The sequence below is a fragment of the Macaca mulatta genome, chromosome 2, assembly GCF_049350105.2.
Source record: "Macaca mulatta isolate MMU2019108-1 chromosome 2, T2T-MMU8v2.0, whole genome shotgun sequence".
NCBI lineage: Eukaryota > Metazoa > Chordata > Mammalia > Primates > Cercopithecidae > Macaca > Macaca mulatta.
The window spans coordinates 78,867,074-78,888,002 of NC_133407.1; the positions used below are offsets into that span (position 1 = coordinate 78,867,074).

A 20,929-nucleotide genomic window follows, 5' to 3' on the forward strand; every position below is an offset into this window, starting at 1 on the left:
CCAACCTCTTTAGTCAGATTTTAGAACAAGTGCTAGAAAAGGTTTCTGTTCCAAAGCACATTTGCATGCTCCAGTATGTTGATGATATCCTCCTATCAGGAGAGGATGTAGAAAAACTAACCAGTTTTTCCATACATATCCTTGATCATCTACATTCTGAGGGGTTATGAGTCTCAAAGAAAAAGCTTCAGTATGTAGAACCTGAGGTCAAATATTTAGGCCATTTAATAAGTGCAGGCAAGTGGAGAATAGAGCCAGAGCAAGATGAAGGCATTGTGTATTTACCCTTGCCTCAAACTAAGCATGAGCTCAGAAAATTTCTAGGATTAGTTGGATACTGCCGCTTTTGGATTGACTCATATGCCTTACACAGTAAGCTGCTATACCAGAAGCCTACTCAAGAAAAACCTGACTATTTCCTGTGGACTTCTTAGGAAGTCAACCAAATTGAGGAATTAAAAGAAAGACTTATGACTGCCCTAGTTTTAACTTCGCCTTATCTAGAAAAGTCCTTTCACCTTTTCATCAATGTAAATAATGGAGTGGCTGTAGGAGTGCTTACCCAAGAGCACGGTTGCTGCCGGCAGCCTGTAGCCTTCTTATCAAAGGTTTTAGACCCAGTCACTTGTGGATGGCCTCAATGCATCCAATCTGTTGCTGCTACAGCAATATTAGTTGAAGAAAGCAGAAAGTTAACTTTTGGGGGAAAGTTGACTGCAAGTACACCCCAAGAAGTTAGAGCAATACTAACTAAAGAAGCCGGGAGATGGCTTACCACTCCAGAATCCTGAAATATGAAACCACTTTGCTAGAAAAAGGTGATTTAACATTAACTGCTGATAATTCACTCAACCCAGCAGGTTTCTTAACAGGAGATCCAAATCTAAACAGGGAGCACCTATGTCTCAATTTAATTGACTACCAAACAAAGGTTAGACCAGACCTAGGGGATACCACCTTCAAAATAGGATGACACTTATTCATAGATGGTTCCTCCTGAGTGATTGAGGGAAAAAGACACAATGGGTATTCAGCAATTGATGGAGAAACTCTTGAAGAAACAGAGTTAGGCAAATTGCCTAATAACTGCTCTGCCCAAACTTGTGAGTTGTTTGCACTCATCCAAGCTTTAAAGTGATTGCAGGAAGGAACCATCTATATTGATTCTAAATATGCCTTTGGGATGGCCCACACATTTGGAAAAATTTGGACTAAACAAGGTCTTATTAATAGAAAAAGCCAAGACCTTGTTCACAAGGAGTTAATCACCCAAGTATCAGATAACCTTCAGTTGCCCAAAGAAGTAGCTATTGTTCATGTTCCCGGACAACAGAAAAACCTTTCTTTTGAAAGCTAGGGAAACAACTTAGCAGATCAGATAGCCAAGCAGACTGCCTTTTCATCTGGAACACCTGTCTTTCACTTAACCCCTTGTCTTCCCCTACTGCAGTCCCTGTCTTCTCAGCCATGGAGAAAGAAAAATTAATAAAAATAGGGGCCAAAGAAAACTCAGAAGGAAAATGGGTATTACCAGACCAAAGGGAAATGCTATCCAAACACCTCCTGAGAGAAATCCTGTCTCACTTCCATCAAAAGACCCATTGGGGACCCAAAGCCATGTGTGACACAGTTCGCAGAGTTCACGGATGTATAGGAATTTATACCTTGGCCAAACAAGTCACGGAGAGTTGCTTAATATGTAAAAAAAAAAAACAACAACAACAAACAAGTTATAAAGAAATCTCCCTTGGTAGGGAGGAATCCAGGGCTAAGACCATTCCAAAGAATTCAGAGTGACTACACTAAAATGCCCCTAATAGCTCATCTAAAGTATCTGTTATTAATAGTAGATCACCTCGCTCACTGGGTTGAAGCTATTCCCTTTTCAAATGCAATGGCCAATAATGTAGTAAAAGCACTAAATGAAAATATAGTGCATAGATTCGGACTAACAGAGAACATTGACTCAGACAATGGAACCCATTTCACAGCACACGTCATTAAAAAGTTGTCCCAAGACCTAGACATTAAATGGGAATATCATACACCTGGGCATCCATCTTCATCATGGAGAGTAGAAAGGATGAATTAAACTTTAAAAAATCACTTAACCAAATTAGTTGTAGAGACTCAGTTACCATGGACCAAATGTCTTCCTATTGTCCTGTTAAGAATCCAAACTACACCTCAAAAGGATATAGGCCTTTCTCCTTATGAAATGCTCTATGGACTGCCCTATGTACACTCCACTACCTGTATCCCTACATTTGAGACAAAAGATCAATTCCTCAGTAATTGCATATTTGGTCTCTCCTTTACCTTCTCTTCTCTTAAAGCCAAAGGTCTCATGGTACAGACGCCACCCCTAGAGTTTCTGGTCCATTAGCACCAGCCCAGGGATCACATCCTCCTCAAAAGCTGGAAAGAAGGAAACCTTGAGCTGGCCTGGGAGGGACCCTACCTAGTGCTCCTGACCATTGAAACTGCAGTCCAGACAGCAGAGAAAGGATGGACCCATTACACTCAAGTCAAGAAAGCACCGTCACCCCCCGAAGTCATGTGCCATTATTCCAGGGGAAAACCCCCTCAAACTAAAGTTAAGAAAAATTTAACTATCTTCCACCTATTTTATTACTCTTTCTTCTTTTCTCCTTCCAATGCTGACCACCTTGTCATTAATGTAGCTAAATCAAACACACCCCAAGTTATTACGTTTGATGCTTGTCTAGTCATACCCTGTAGAGATCTCCAAAGTCAGAGGCAACTCTCAGCCTCAGAAAAGTATGTCCGCCCCTTTAAAGTGAAAAGCTCCCCCTATCAAGACACTTGTTCCTTAACAAATATAGAAAAACAAGTCTGTCATAGCTGGAATGATGTCCTGTTGATAACCGAATATCAAGGCTGGACCTCATCAGCGGGTGGTTGTATGGTGAATGTATGGTTTATCCTTAAAACCATACATTCATTTCACTAAGGAGAGCACCTCCCCTAATTGCCAGTATAACCAATGTAATCCCATATAAATTTCTATTCTCATTCCCACATCTACTGATCCTAAACCTACTTTAAGTCGCTTCTATGGCACAGGAGCCAACTTGGCTGCACAGAGCTCAGAGAGTCTTTTGAAATGCGTTTTATTAATCCTCCATTCTCTTCACCCCCTTCCTTCTCTTCTCCTTCTGAGCTTTCTTCTAATCAGACTGCCATCTCTTCTGTACCTAATGATAATACTAAAGTAGATATTGTAGCAGAAGATGATGTAGGCAAACTTCAGCAATTGAAACAGGATATCAAGATGTAAATGCCTGGTTGGAATGGATCAAATATTCTGTCTCACATTAAATAAAAGCAATTGTTATGCTTGTGCACTCGGCCGGCCAGAGGCCCAGATCATCCCCTTTCCACTTGGATGGTTTCCCAGTTGACTGGGCATGGGCTGCATGGTAGCTCTCTTCCAAGATTCCATGGCTTGGGGCAACAAATCATGGCAACCTCTCTCTCTGCTGTATCCCAAAATCTAACACCCTGTGGGTCAGCCCCCGAGGGCCATTCAGCTTCTGTCTTCTGATGTCAATTTCACCTTGTGTCTCTCATAACAGAGGGAGAATTTAGTGTTCCTTGGAAGCTTAGTGGGATACAGTGATCTTAAGCCTTTCCAGGAGCTTACTCTTCAGTCTCCCCTTAGTCATCCTCAAGCAAATGTGTGGAGGTGTTGTCCTGGACCCTTACTGGACACTCTGTCAGGTAACTGGAGCAGTACTTGCGCTTTTGTCCAATTGGCTATCCCTCTCACCCTGGCATTTCATCAACCAGGAAAAGAAAAAACACAAAGCCATAAAATAAGAGAAGCCCCTTATGGGTCTTTTGACTCTGAAGTTTATTTAGACGCAATTGGAGTCCCACGGGGGGTACCTGATAGGTTCAAAGCCCGAGATCAAATAGCTGCAGGATTTGAACCATTATTTCCATGGGTAACTATTAATAAAAATGTAGATTGGATTAATTATATCTACTATAACCAGCAACGATTTATTAATTACACTAGAGATGCTGTCAAAGGAATAGTTGAGCAATTAGGACCTACTAGCCAAATGGTTTGGGAAAATAGAATAGCCCTAGACATGATGTTAGCTGAAAAAGGTGGAGTTTGTATTATGATCAAAACTCAATATTGCACCTTTATCCCAAACAATACTGCCTCTGACAGAAGCATAAGAAAGGCCTTACAGAGACTGACTGCTTTGTCCAATGAACTAGCTAAAAATTCTGGAATTGATAGCCTTCTTTCAGGATGGCTAGAAAGATGGTTTGGTAAATGGAAAGGAGTCATGGCCCCAATCTTCATTTCTCTTGCAGTCATGATAGGTGTGCTTATTCTTGTTGGGTGTTGCATCATACCATGCATCCGTGGGCTGGTACAAAGGCTTATAAAGACAACACTCACTAAAACCTCCCTTCATGTTCCTCCACCCTATTCAGATAAGCCTTTCCTTTTAGAAGACCAAGTTGAACAGCAAAGCCAGGACATGTTAAAAAGGTTTGAAGAGAAGGGATTATAAAAATTTTAAAGGGAGGAATTGTAAGAGACAATGAATCTTTCTGAGTTTCTCTTCAAAAGGTTTAGCCTGTTAACTTCCTTACCCTTTGTTCTCCAACTCAACTTTCTTGTTTTTCCTTGCCAACAGTTACTGTAAACAGCCTACCTCCTTCCCATCAGTTCTAATCAATAACTCACATCTGTTCCCTTGGTTACCTGTACCCATTGTTTCCTTGAAACCGCATATCTCACACGCTCCATCACTGTACCTCACGTCCGCCTCCCATCCATATTTAGAAAAATATTTACAAGTAGCCAATCAGATCAGCTCAGATTGTGTGGTCTGACCCCAGCCCATGGGGGAAGAACACAGAAATAGGGATCATGTTAGGGATATAAAAACCCCCTGGTATCCTTTGTTTGTTGCGCACTTGTGATCTTGATTGATAGGAGTGGCACCCTTTTGCAAAAGTAAATTGCCTTGCTGAGGAAACTAAATTTATATTCAAGTGCTGTTTCTTTTGCGGCATCAGAAATTCATTTATAACAAGTTCAACTTAATATTTTTGTGGTGGAAAAACATTTATCTGAAATGTATGATTAATTTTAATTTTATTTTTACTTTTCCTTTTATTAAGTTGGTTAAATGTATACTTAAAATATATTATGGAGTGCATAGACCTATTTTTGTAAAATTTTTATCACGTTCCTTCAATCTGTTCATTCTACTAAGTTTATATTCTTATATGTATACTTATATAAACAGTGATGTTTGAAATGATTCTCACTAAATGTTAATAATGGTTATTTTAAGAGTAGTTAGAATTTGTGGTGAGTTTTTATTTCTTTTTTTGTATTTTTGTATTGCTTTAATTTCTTCAAAACAAAGATGTATAATTTATAGAGAAATAGCAGTCATTATTCTAAGATCAATAAAGGAGGAGACCACTAACAGGAGAACAAGGGAAAAGCAAGTATGGAATATATGGGACCAAATAATTTTCTAGCCTGTCTCTTGGATCTGCAGCTGGCTTCTTCCAAACTGTGTGAGTGCCTTTATGATGCAAATACAAGATTAATTCCCCTGATGTTTTGCTACTGAGCCAGAACTTTACATGTTCAAGAATATGGTCACTATATTGCTAGACTATGTCCACTGAAGTTGGAAATAAAATGCACAGGTATAATTTTTCAAGATATGGTTTGTCAACTAGCAGCACTGGCATCACCTGGGTACCTGTTAGATATACAGAATCTCACCTTACCTGATATACTCAATCAGAATTTACATTGTAACAAGATCCCCTGAAAGATCTGTATAAACATTTAAGTTTGAAAAGCACTGCTTTAAAAGCTCTAAAGGCTCAGTTTTCCAATAAGGATGTTGAACAGTGGCTTACATAAAGCTATAGAGATTAATCCTATAGTGGGTTTGCAGAAAAGAGAAAAAAAGATTTTTTTCTGTGCACATGAAATTATTCATTCCACAATTTAGCTGTGTTTTATAGGCTATGGGGACCATCTTTGGTGTGGCTGGGCATCTACACATTTTTAAACATATTCAGAGTGATGTCAGGGGATTTCCAGGAAAACAGACACAATGGTTGATGGTTAAAGAAGAAAAGGGAAAGCTTTCTTGTTTGCTGGCTTGTTTTGTTAGCGCAAGACATGAAGAATCAGGCTGAGGGTAGAGTTAATTAGCATTATTGAAAGTGAAAAAAATAGCATTACCTGCAAGAGTTGTCAGCACTTGTAATTCTTTTTCCAAACTGTCTAAGGTACATTGATCAGTAGTGTCATATAAGGAAAGCTCATTCTGGTCAGTAATATCAATATATTCAATTTCTGAAATTTCAGAAGCAGCTCTAGACAATGATTGAGCAGCTGCACTTCTTGATCGACAAGGAGAGGATGAAAGGCAGCTGGAGCTTTCTTTAACAGAGTTGGAAAGTGGAAAATTTGATGTTGAAGGTCTCTGTGATTTCCAATCTAAAATTAAAAGTAAAAAGATTTTAAATCAACTTTTAAAAATTTGAATGAGTAGTTAAAGATACAAGTTACCAGGTCCCTGCACACAGAGAAGTTAAGTTCATGTAACAGAGTTTATGCAAAATTAACTTTGACTATCACCCTTTCTAGCTAACCACATTTTCTTAATCTCAAATTACTTTTCCAATGTCATAAAGAACACTTCTGTGTATTTTTTTCCTAATTTTCCTACATTCAGAGAAAAACAAACTAGTTTTAATATTCACAAAGGAAAATATCTATAAACTAAGTCAACTTCATAAAGAAACAACACACAATTTTATAATGTGTTCCAAAGCCAAGCACCACGACATGTGTCTTAAATTCCAGGACAATACCACACTATACCTTGCAAGAAAAAAACCCTTAGAAAAAGCATGGTGCCACTTCCTAGTGAACCAATTTTACTTGATGATCTGTAATTTATTCTTACATTTAAAAATATGGCAACAAAACAGACTAATTTACAAAATCTACATGAATATTTGGAAAAACACAGGCTTTAAAGAAATTGAGATCACATCTCTAATTTTCCGAAGGATGAGCTCACTCTCTTCTGGAAAAGTTCCAGAAGCACCCATCTCTGTCAGGTTATTACATTGTTCCACTAGGACAGTCACTACTTTGTCTTGATCTATTTTGAAAGTCAACTTAGCTGGTTTCTTCAGCATGTTTGCTTCTTTCACAGTAGGAAAAAAAAAAAAATCTCTTCAAATCTTACACTAACACAACATAACTAATTTCTAATTTGGTACTTCTCACAAAATATTACTTAATAAGGCCAAGAGAGTTTTCAAGGTACATATTTAAAAATTTGTAGGGCAGGTAAATGCTTTAATGTAATAAATTATTGTTCTGATTTAGGTAAATATGTTTATAGTAAACATAATTATATTATAAGATAACTTTGCACTCCCTTAACACAAACTGGCTTTGTAAAACTATTAGGTGAGTTAATGTGCAATTGTCATTATCATAAAAACTCTAATTTGATGGAACCTATGCCATAGAACATTGTTTTCATTCTAGCGACTCAATGAAAAATATAAAATTCAAAAAAGTGACTACAGGCGGTCATCATGTATTAAGTATTTAATGACCACTGAGTTGATGTTGTTGTTGTTGTTGTTGTTGTTGTTGTTTGGTTGAGATGCAGTCTTGCTCTGTCACTAGTGCAGTGGCGCGATCTCGGCTCACTGCAAACTTTGCCTCCCAGGTTCAAGCAATTCTCCTGCCTCAGCCTCCCAAGCTGGGATTACAAGCACGTGCCACCACACCCAGCTAATTTTTGTATTTTTTGTAAAGACAGGGTTTCACTATGTTAGCCAGGATGGTCTTGATGTCCAGACCTCATGATCTGCCTGCCTCGGCCTACCAAAGTGGAGTTTGTCTTTTTTTAACTCAAAAAAAAAATCTACTTCGAATGTGTCTAATACTTCAGAAGACTCTGAATACAGTATGTAATTATTTAAGCAATTAAAATTGACCAAGGTAAGTTTCAAAGGGTACCAACTTTAATGAAAATTTCAGAAATCAATTTTTAAAATAGTTTTTATTGAAATAAAATTATGAATAAGTTAAAATAAGACTGATCCTTTGTGTCTATTTGTGCTCAGAGAAAAATAACAGGCTAAAATATGCCTAAGTGTTAAAAACATATATATATAATTATCCCTGGGAGTTATTTTTAAAATTTTTATGACTATAAGTTAGAAATGATTTCCTCTTTTATCTATAATATGTAAAGAACCATATTTATAGCAATCAAGAACCAAACTCTCCACGTCTACATAAGGAAGCAATAGTAGGGGCGTTAACAGTAGCCGCACAAGTCAGTGAGTGTAACAATAATTCACAATATAAACCAAAAGTTCTACTCTATGGGGTAAACCACATTTTAGTATCTGTACAATGGTATGTCTCAGTCAAGGTAAAATTTAAAGGAATTTACAACTCTTACTTTAAAAAAAACAAACCAAAAGAAAATGCTATGAGTAAGGACTGGACTTCTGCCAATTCACAGAAATGAAGAAAGAAATATTTAATATAATGTAGATGCCCTTCAGAAAATCTAGAAGAGTACAAACACTGACAAGAACATTTGATTGTCACAGTATTTAAAGGTAATTGATCCCCATTGAGAAAAAGGACACAAAGGACAGGTCAGACTTATGCTTAGCACACAGCAAAGAAACAGACCATCTTTCTTACTGGAAATATGCTCAAAGTGTAATTTAAAGTAATTAAAAGACAGAAAGAGATAGAAGAGGCCCCAATTTGATTACTGATTCTGTTATTGTTCTTCTAAGTCAATATAATGACTTAATATCTAATGCTTAATATATAAGGGTATAATGTTGCTGTTAACTTTAAGATATAAGACAACATTAATACTGGTACTAATTAAAAATGCCATGATTGAGGAGATCATTCCATAATTTTAAAAAAATCTCAGTTTGTAGATTAAAAGCATAAGAAGTTACTTCTGGAGTAACGTGCACCATCACTGTCAATGCAATCGTAAGAAATTATTGATTAGCACTGATCAGTTATATTCTAAATGTAACAAAATTAAATTTCCTTGGTGTTAACTAAAGAATATATGCTCTATGATTACTAATAAACTAAGCCAACTATTGGGAAGACAAAATTCAATAGTGCCTTCAATTATATGAATGGGTACAGTATTACTGGTAAGGATATAAAAAATAGGAGTAATTCACTGAATATTATTTAATATGATGATAACCGTTATTGCTATTCTAAATACAAAGTTAAAATTAAATAAAATGTAACTATAGCAACATGATTTTAGGTAGTGTTTTAATAACAAATAATATTCTTATCAAAAGACCCAGTATTTTGATCTTAAATAAAGTTTGCAAAACACTATTGTCTATTGACATTCTTATTCCATTATATCAACTGCTGAGAATTTATACATAAAAAGAATTCTTAGAAAACACATTTCTCAAAACATATAGAAATTTGATTTCACAGCACGGTTAAGTGGAAAGAATACTAAACTAGGTAGCTAAGAATGCTATTGTGTTATCCTATAGAATTAGAAATCAGCTTATGACCTGTGAAATACAAAATTCAGGAACTGGATAGTACAATATCTTAAATTTATTCCAACTCTGAGAATTTGTGAATTAATACTCAATCAAATTCAATTATAAAATTATTTATCACCTCCTAAAACTGCCAGGCACTGTGTCAGGATTGGGGTATTCAAAAGTGAGTAAGACATTGCCTCTACCCTCAAGTTGCGCTCCAAACTAACACACAGTTCTACTAGCCTACTCTGCTCATTGGAAAGCACTTACTGAGCACTTACAATAGGCCAGGCCCTGTTCTATTACTGAAGATACACCAACAAACAGGACAGGCTAGTTCTTGATTTCTTTCCAACCAAGGGTAAGAGAGAGCAGGAATAAAGCTAATAAGATGATGTTAAATAGTGATAGCTTTTACAAGAAAGATAAAAGAAGGTAAATGTGATAGAGGGACTCAAAAGACCAGCACTAGATAGGGTGGTGTCAGAAGGCCTCTCTATGGAGGTAGCATCTGGACTGAGGCTGAATAATGGAAAAGAACCAATCATATGAAGAGTGAGAGAATGGACAGGGAAATTTCAGAGCATCCTGGATAAGAGACAAGATCTAATTCTAAGGCTAAGAATTGAGTAAGAGAGTAGCTTAAGAACAGAAAGAAAGCAAATGTGGCTACAGTGTAGGAGAAGATGCAGTTAGGAGACATGGGTAGCCAACCAAGGTGTTGCTGTGTGATACATGGTAAGGCATACTTTTTTCTACTTTCTATAGGAATCCATGGAATGCTTTAGGCAATAGAATGGCATGATACAATATATGGTTTATATTTATGGAAAGTATGATTCACTTCCTATAAGCTATAAATATTAATATATAAGCTATAAATATCAATACTGTTATGAGTATAAACAACTCAACTCACTGACTATAAATAGTAGAATATAATGGAAATGAATTATAGCAACATAGTTTTGGGAGAAGTAAAAGTGAAAATAGGAGACAAATGAGAGATTACAGACAAATGACTTGGGCTAATCTTGAATAGTGAAGGTAAAAGTGGTTAGAATTGGGGTCGATTTTAGAGCTGAAATCAGCAGAATCTAAAGATAAATAGGATGCACTGAGTGAGAGGCAAGATGACTCCCAGATTTCAGACTTAATCAATGTTTGGATAGAGTTGCCATTTCCAGAGGCAGGAAGATGGGGTGGGGGAGGATTAAGTTGTGGCAGGGATGGGAAGAATGAATGAACTTGCTGCTAAACACACATAGCTATGATGTCTTTACATTCACGGGTTTTTAATTTTTGTGGAAATGGGAATTCCATTATATGCTGGCATACAAGATTTCTGTAATTTGTGACAGAGCCAGGCAATTTTTAGTTTAGTTTAGGCCACTATCCCTGTTTAGAAAGCCATTTCCTAACTTCTCTGACTGGTAAATATTATAACTTTAAAGACTTAACTGAATGTTACCTAGTCTCTAATATCTTGCCAATCTACATTTTTCAATAGCAAGGTCATTATTTTATCATCCCTATTTCTAATAAATACCCCGCTTATATATCTAACTATTATAGCTAATAGGACATATTATCATTAATTACCTATTAATGTCCAAAAGTAAATTACTCATAGCTCTTTTTATAAAACTTATATGTGATATAGTTTATATATTCACACACACATTTTACGTATATCAGAAAATTTATAACAGTTTTCTCAAAATAAGGTATTCAGACTGTCTATATTAGTATAAAAAGGAGTTGTTGTTGTTCAAGAAATAAATGCAATTTCCTAGGCATTATCTCAGCCTTAATTAATCAGAGTCCCTAAGAGTCAGATCCAGAAATCTGCATTACAAGAGGTTTCCCAGGTGATTACACTCATACTGACTTTTGAGAAACTTTATACCGGACTCTAAGCTCTTGAGCAATAGAGATAAGAGTTTGTTTTGTATAACCAGTGTCTGGCAGTAGTGCTTCAACAACATTTTTTTTTGAGATGAAGTCTTGCTCTGTCTCCCAGGCTGGAGTGCAGTGGCATGATCTTGGCTTGCTGCAAGCTCCGCCTCCCAGGTTCAAGCAATTCTCCCGCCTCAGCCTCCCGAGTAGCTGGGACCACAGGCACCCGCCATCACGTCCAGCTAATTTTTTGTATTTTTTAGTAGAAATGGGGTTTCACTGTGTTAGCCAGGATGGTCTCGATCTCCTGACCTCATAATCCACCTGCTTCAGCCTCTCAAAGTGCAGGGATTACAGGTGTGAGCCACCATGCCCAGCCAACAAATGTTTTTTATAGCAAATTATTGATTTTGACTGATCTGTCCAAACTGATACTTAAAAGCATTTGACTACTGATTTGTAGATTTGTCTTTGTAATAAATTTCTCATAGCATGTATATGAATTTGTTTTCATCAATATACAGTGACTTATAACAGTTTGTTCTGATTGCCTCAGAGGGAAGCAACCCGAATTTTTGAAGTTGACATAGACTTTGATGTAAAAATAGGCATCTAATTATAGAGCCAAAAAAACCCATAAATACATTGTTTTCTCCCTAAAAAGTTTTATATCTGACAGATTCTCAACATAAATGCATATGGAAAGGATCTAAGCTAGCCAGAGAGGTTTAATCATAGATTTTAGGGCAAGAGAGACATAATAAATCTTATATGGAGAGACGAATCATATGCAATTAAATTTCTGCCTTGAAGATAGCCTTTAAACCAACGCAAATAGCCCACTTTCTCAAGTATTCCTCCTAAACTGTGAGCTTAATAAGATCAGGGAATATTACTTATGTATCTCTTTTATCCTCAGGGCCAAGCCAAGTGCTAATATCCTCAATATATATACTGAATTACCTGAATTCATTAGTTATATACTACAACTTTCTACTTTGGCATAAAGCAAACCCATTATAGCTGGTATAATGGGATAACAGTAATGTTCTAATAATACTAGTGATTTTAATGATGTCATATACTCTGTATAAACTCATTAGGAAAGTATTAAAATAGACATTCAGTATGTCAAAAGAATTATTCTATGGAAAATCTTATAATTACTTTGTTTAGAGAATAGAGTTAATGAACTGAAATGAAGATTCCAGGGTCAGTACATACAGAATTATATTTAGAACTAAGCTTTCTGAATCCCGGCAATAAGCATCTTAAGCTAAGTCAATCATTTCACATATGGTTCTGTCTGATCATAATATAGGTAAAGAGTAGGCAAAATCTGGTATAAACATACTGCTTCCTGAGTGAGTAATGAAACTGAGTACGTATTTCATAAGGATTGTTCAAAATATGCCATACTCAACTACACTTTGCAAATGTTATTTCCTAATACATTGCTATAGAAAATAAGATGATAATTCATGCCTTTGGAAAAATGAGTACACTTATTTTTGTGCTTTGGTTTTGGAAGAAAAGTCGAGGACATTTAGTTAAAATGAATGATTTTAAATTACAGAACTTCAAAAACTAAATTTCAGGTGCCTACTAAACTGCTAATAAAGCTAACTACTAAAGAAAGTAAGCTGCCAACATGGCACTGCTGCCTTTGAGTCAATGTTACCCATCTTTTGCTGTTTTCTACTTGATGATGGACTCTGAGCACCCTGCAGAACACCCAAGACAATTGCATTATCAGCATGTTCACTTAAGCTATGGTCTGGAATCCATTCTCTGTCTTCTGAAATTGAAAAATAATAAGATAATATAAAGTTTAAAAAGAAGAAAATCAATTTTATTAGTTTTGTATTTATGTCTTACTGGACAATATTTAACTGAATAAAGAATATTTATAACAGTGATATATATTATGAAATACAAAATCTTATTACAAAATAAAAATCATTAAATTAAAATATTTTAATTTTAAAAATTTAAAAAGTATAGACTGGGTGTGGTGGCTTACGCCCGTGATCCCAGCACTTTGGGAGGCCGAAGCGGGTGGATCACCTGAGGTCAGGAGTTTCAGAGCAGCCTGGACAACATGGTGAAACCTTGTCTCTACTAAAGATACAAAAATTAACCAGGCATGGTGGTGTGTGCCTGTAGTCCCAGCTACTTGGGAGGCTGAGGCAGGAGAATCACTTGAACCCAGCAGGCGGAGGATGCAGTGAGCCGAGATCATGCCATTGAACTCCAGACTGGGCAACAAGAGAGTGAAACTCCATCTCAAAAAAAAAAAAAAAATTAAAAAAGTATATAACAATGCAACATAAAGTATTATTGTTTCTACATGAATAAACACATTTGAATACATAAGATGCCTAAGAATATAGATGTCACCAAGATCTAGCTCTCAAAATGAAAACCAAAAAATCATGAAGAGAAGGTAGTCAAATAGGAATAGCTCCAGTCTGTAGCTCCCAGTGATATTGACACAGAAGGCGAGTTTTCTGCATTTCCAACTGAGGTACCTCTCACTGGGACTGGTTTATCTCCTTGGGTCTGGTTGGACAGTGGGTGCAGCCCAAGGAGGGCAAGCTGAAACAGGGTGTGGTGTCACCTCATCTGGGAAGGCAAGGGGTTGGGGAACTCCCTCTCCTAGTCAAGGGAAGAAATTAGGGACTGTACTGTGCACTCTGGCTCTGATACTGCACTTTTCCCATGGTCATCGCAACTCTCAGACCAGGAGATCCCTTCCAGTGTCTATGCCACGAGGGACCTGGGTTCCCAGAACAAAACTGGGCGGCCACTTGAGCAGACACCAACTTAGCCACAGGAGTTTATTTCTCATACCCCAGTGACACCTGGAACACCAGCGAGACAGAACCATTCACTCCTCTGGAAAGGGGGCTGAAGCCAGGGAGCCAAGTGGTCTGGCTCATCAGATCCTACCCCCATGGAGCCCAGCAAGCTAAGATCCACTGGCTAGAAAGTCTCATGGCCAGCACAGCAGTCTGAGCATGACCTGGGATGCTCGAGCGTGGTGAGGGGAGAGGTGTCTGCCATTGCTGAGGCTTGAGTAGGCGATTTTACCCTCACAGTGTAAACAAAGCCACTGGGAAGTTCCAACTGGGTGGATCCCATGGCAGCTCAGCAAGGCCACTATGGCCAGATTGCCTTCTCAAGTTTCCCTCTCTGAAAAAAAAGGCAGCAGCCCCAGTCAGAGACTTATAGATAAAAACCTCCATCTCCCTGGGATAGAGCACCTGGGGGGAGGGGTGGTTGTAGGCACAGCTTCAGCAGACTTAAACATCCCTGCCTGGCAGCTCTGAAGAGAGCAGCAGATCTCCCAGAATAGTGTTTGAGCTCTGATAAGAGACAGACTGCTCCTCAACTGTATCCTGACTGGGAGACAACTCCCAGTAGAGGATGACAGACATCTCTTACAGGAGAGCTCTGGCTGGCATCTGGTGGGTGCCCCTCTGGGATGAAGCTTCCAGAGAAAGGAACAGGCAGCAATCTTTGCTGTTCTGCAGCCTCCACTGGTGATACCCAGGCAAACAGGGTCTGGAGTGGACCTCCAGCAAACTCCAACAGACCTGCAGCAGAGGGGCTGAACTGTTAGAAGGAAAACTAACAAACAGAAAGGAATAGTATCAACATCAACAAAAAGAACATCCACTCAGAGACCCCATCTGAGGGTCACCGACTTCAAAGACCAAAGGTAGATAAATCCACGAAAACGGGGAGAAACAAGTGCAAAAGGGCTGAAAATTCCAAAACCTGAATGTCTCCTCTCCTCCAAACGATCACAACGCCTCACCACCAAGGGAACAAAACTGGATGGAGAATGAGTTTGATTAATTAACAGATGTAGGTTTCAGAAAGTGGGTAATAACAAACTCCTCCCAGCTAAAGGAGCATGTTCTAACCCAATGCAAGGAAGCTAAGAACTCTGAAAAAAAAGTTAGTCGAATTGCTAACTAGAATAAATAGAGAAGAACATAAATAACCGGCTGGAGCTGAAAAATACAGCACAAGAACTTCATGAAGCATACACAGTAGCCGAATAGATCAAGTGGAAGAAAGGATATCAGAGGTTAAAGATCAACTCAATGAAATAAAGCGAGAAGACAAGGTTAGAGAAAAGAGTGAAAAGAAATGAACAAAGCCTCCAAGAAATATGGGACTATGTGAAAAGACCAAATCTACATTTGATTGGTGTACCTGAAAGTGACGGGGAGAATAGAACCAAGTTGAGAAACGCTCTTCAGGATATTATCCAGGAGAACTTCCCCAACCTAACAAGACAGGCCAACATTCAAATTCAGCAAATACAGAGAACACCACAAAGATATTCCTCGAAAAGAGCAACCCCATGACACATAATCATCAGATTCACCAAGGTTTAAATGAAGGAAACAATGTTAAGGGCAGCCAGAGAGAAAGGTTGGGTTACCCACAAAGGGAGGCCCATCAGACTAATTGCAGATCTCTTGGCAGAAACCCTACAACCCAGAAGAGAGTGGGGATCAATATTCAACACTCTTAAAGAAAAGAATTTTCAACCCAGAATTTCACATCCAGCCAAACTAAGCTTCATAAGCAAAAGAGAAATAAAACAATTTACAGACAAGCAAATTCTGAGAGATTTGCCACCAGGCCCACCTTACAAGAGCTTCTGAGGGAAGCACTAAACATGGAAAGAAACAAACAGTACCAGCCACTGCAAAAACCTACCAAATTGTAAAGACCTTTAATGCTATGAAGAAACTGCATCAACGAATGGGCAAAATAAACAGCTAGCATAATAACAGCAGGATCAAATTCACACATAACAATATTAACCTTAAATGTAAATGGGCTAAATGCTCCAATTAAAAGACAGACTTACAAACTGGATAAAGAGTCAAGACCCATCAGTGTGTTATATTCAGGAACTCTATTTCATGTGCAAAGACACACATAGGCTCAAAATAAAAGAATGGAGGAAATTTTACCAACCAAATGGAAAACAGAAAATAAGCAGGGGTTGCAATCCTAGTCTCTGATAAAACAGACTTTAAACCAACAAATATCAAAAGAGACAAAGAACACCATTACATAATGGTAAAGGGATCAATGCAACAAGAAGAGCTAACTATCCTAAATATATATGCACCCAATACAAGCGCACCCAGATTCATAAAGCAAGTTCATGGAGACTACAAAGAGATGCAGACTGCTACACAGTAATAGTGGGAGATTTTAATACCCCACTGTCAATTTTAGACAGATCAACGAGACAGAAAATTAACAAGGATATTCAGGACTTGAACTCAGCTCTGAACCAAGTGGACCTAATAGACATCTACAGAACTCTCCACCCCAAATCAACGGGATGTACATTATTCTCAACACCACATCACACTTATTCTAAAATTGACCACATAATTGGAAATAAAACACTCCTCAGCAAATGCAAAATAATGAAAAGCATAACAAACAGTCTCTCAGACCATAGTGCAATGAAGTTAGAACTCGGTATTAAGAAATTCACTCAAGACTGCACAACTACATGAAAACTGAACAACCTGATCCTGAATAACTACTGGGTAAATAACAAAATGAAGGCAGAAATGAAGATGTTCTTTGAAACCAATGAGAACAAAGACACAATGTACCAGAATCTCTGGGACACATTTAAAGCAGTGTGTAGAGGGAAATATATAGCACCAAATGCCCACAAGAGAAAACTAGAAAGATCTAAAATGGACACGCTAACATCACAATTAAAAGAACTAGAAAAGCAAGAGCAAACAAATTCAAAAGCTAGCAGAAGACAAGAAATAACTAAGATCAGAGCAGAACTGAAGGAGATAGAGACATGAAAAACCCTTCAAAAAACCAATGAATCTGGGAGCTGTTTATTTGAAAAGATCAACAAAGTAGATAGACCACTAGCCAGACTAATAAAGAAAAAAGAGAGAAAGATCACATAGATGCAATAAAAAATGATAAAGGGGATATCACCACCGATCCCACAGAAATACAAACTGCCATCAGAGAATACTATAAACACCTCTATGCAAATAAACTAGAAAATCTAGAAGAAATGGATAAATTCCTGGACACATACACCCTCCCAAGATTAAACCAGGAAGAAGTTGAATCCCTGAACAGACCAAAAACAAGTTCTGAAATTGAGGCAGCAATTAATAGCCTACCAACTGAAAAAAGTCCAGGACCAGATGTATTTACAGCAGAATTCTACCAGAGGTACAAAGAGGAGCTGGTACCATTCCTTCTGAAATGATTCCAAAAAATAGAAAAAGAGAGACTTCTCCCTGATCTATTTTTATGAGGCCAGCATCATCCTGATACCAGAACCTGACAGAGACACACAAAAAAAATAAAATTTCAGGCCAATATCCCTGAAGAACATCTATGTGAAAATCCTCAATAAAATACTGGCATACCAATCCAGCAGCACATCAAAAAGTTTATCCATCACAATCAACTTGGCTTCATCCCTGGGATGCAAGGCTGGTTCAACATATGCAAATCAATAAATGTAATCCATCACATAAAGAGAACCAATGACAAAAACCATATGATTATCTCGATAGATGCAGAAAAGGCCTTCAACAAAATTCAACAGCAATTCATGCTAAAAACTCTCAATAAAACTTTATATTGATGGAACATATCTCAAAATAATAAGAGACATTTATGACAAACCCACAGCCAATATCATACAGAATGGGCAATACCTGGAAGCATTCCCTTTGAAAATTGGCACAAGACAAGGTTGCCCTCCTCACCACTCTTATTCAACACAGTATTGGAAGTTCTGGCCAGGGCGATCAGGCAAGAGAAAGAAATAAAGAGTATTCAGTTAGGAAAAGAGGAAGTCAAATTGTCTCTGTTTGCAGATGACATGATTATATATTTTGAAAACCCCATTGTCTCAGCCCAAACCTCCTTAAGCTGATGAGCAACTTCAGCAAAGTCTCAGGATACAAAATCATTGTGCAAAAATCACAAGCTTTCCTATACACCCCTAACAGACAAACAGAGAGCCAAATAATGAGTGAACTCTCATTCACAATTACTACAAAGAGAATAAAATACCTAGGAATACAATTTACAAGGGATGTGAAGAACCTCTTCAAGGAGAACCACAAACCACTGCTCAAGGAAGCAAGAGAGGACACAAACAAATGGAAAAACATCATGCTCATGGATAGGAAGAATCAATATCATGAAAATGGCCATACTGCTGAAAGTAATTTTTATTTTCAATCCTGTCCCCATCAAGCTACCATTGACTTCTTCACAGAATTGGAAAAAAAAACTACTTTAAATATCATATGGAACCAAAAAAGAGCCCACATGGCCAAGACAATCCTAAGCAAAAAGAACAAAGCTGGAGGCATCACACTACCTTACTTCAAACTATAATACAAGGCCACAGTAACCCAAAATAGCATTGTACTGGTACCAAAACAGATACATAGACCAATGGAATAGAACAGAGGCCTCAGAAATTATACCATACATCTACAACCATCTGATTTTGACAAACCTGGCAAAAACAAGTAAAAGAAAAGGATTCCCTATTTAACAAATGGTGTTGGGAAAACTGGCTAGCAATAGGCATAAAATTGAAACTGGATTCCTTCCTTGCACCTTATACAAAAATTAACTCAAGATGGATTAAAGACTTAAATGTAAGAGCAAAAGCCGTAAAAACCCTAGAAGAAAACCTAGCAATACCATTCAGGACTTAGGTATGGGCAAAGGCTTCATGACTAAAACACCAAAACCAATGACAACAAAAGACAAAATAGATAAATGGGATCTAATTAAGCTAAAGAGCTTCTGCACAGCAAAGAAGGTATCATCAGAGTGAACAAGCAACCTACAGAATGGGAGAAAATTTTTGCCATCCATCCATTGGACAAATGGCTAATATTCAGAATCTAAAAGGAACTTAAACAAATTTACAAGAAATAAACAAACAACCCCATCAAAAAGTGGGCAAAGGATATGAACAGACATTTCTCAAAAGAAGACATTTATGCAGCCAACAAACAAACAAACAAACAAAAAGTTTATCATCACCGGTCATTAGAGAAATACCAATCAAAACCACAGTGAGATATCATCTTACACCAGTTAGAATGGTGATCATTAAAAATTCAGGAAACAGATGTTGGAGAGGATGTGGAGAAATAGGAGTTCTTTTACACTGTTGGTGGGAGTGTAAATTAGTTCAACTATTGTGGAGAACAGTGTGGTAATTCCTCAAGGATCTAGAACTAGAAATACCATTTGACCCAGCAATTCCATTACTGGGTATATACCCAAAGGATTATAAATCATTCTATTATAAAGACACATACATACATATGTTTGTTGCAGCACTGTTCACAATAGCAGACTTGGGACCAACCCAAATGCCCATCAATGATAGACTGGATAAAGAAAATGTGGTACATATACACCATGGAATACTATGCAGCCATAAAAAAGGATGAGTTCATGTCCTTTGCAGAGACGTGGATGACACTGGAAACCATCATTCTCAGCAAATATCACAAGAACAGAAAACCAAACACCACATGTTCTCACTCATAAGTGGGATTGAACAATGAGAACACACGGACACATCACACTGGGGCCTGTCAGGGTGTGGTGGGATAAGGGAGGGATAGCATTAGGAGAAATACCTAATATAGTGATGGGTTGATGGGTGCAGCAAACCACCATGGCACATGTATACCTATGTAACAAACCTGCATGTTCTGCACACGTACCCCAGAACTTAAAGTAAAATTAAAAAAAAAAAAAACATGAAGAAACAAAAAATTGGAATATATATAACTAGTAAGGAGATTAAATCTGTAAGAAAAAAATTGCCAATAAATAAAAGTCCTGGACCTAATTGCATCACTGGTGAGTTCTATCACACATTTGAAGAAATAACACCAGTCCTCAAACTTTTCCAAAAGATTGAAGAGGAGGGACACCAACTCAAACTGTGAGTCTACACCTACACTGATACTAATGCCAAACAAAGACACTACAAGTAAAAAAAAACATCAGAACAATATCATTTATAATCAGTGATGTAAAAATCTTCAAAGTACTAACAAACCAAATTCAGCAGCATATTAAAAAGGGTTATACATCATGATCAAATAACATTTATTTCTGAAATGTAAGGATGGTTCAGCATATGAAAATCCATCAATGTAATATACCACATTTATAGAGTGAAAGAAAAAAAAAACACATAATCATCCTAATTTATGCAGAAAAAGCATTTGACAAAATCCAACACACTTTTATGATAAGAACACCTAACAAACTAGGAATAAAAGGGAAATACCTCTACATAATGAAAGTAATATGTTAATAA

The 20,929-nt window shown here is 37.4% G+C and overlaps 1 protein-coding gene across 2 annotated transcripts in view; it reads right to left on the minus strand.

Annotated features, from left to right (window-relative positions):
* The window catches only part of ZBBX (zinc finger B-box domain containing), a 136,573-nt gene that overhangs the window by 30,731 nt on the left and 84,913 nt on the right, over positions 1-20,929 (minus strand). Inside the window, exons 16-17 of one of the 2 annotated variants that reach the window (XM_001095663.5) lie at positions 13,205-13,321; positions 6,269-6,526 (exon numbers count right to left, since the gene is read on the minus strand). In XM_001095663.5, coding sequence (XP_001095663.4) covers positions 6,269-6,526; positions 13,205-13,321 — 375 coding nt within the window. The remainder of the gene's footprint in view (positions 1-6,268; positions 6,527-13,204; positions 13,322-20,929) is intronic. The other variant, XM_001095567.5, reaches the window with a different exon arrangement.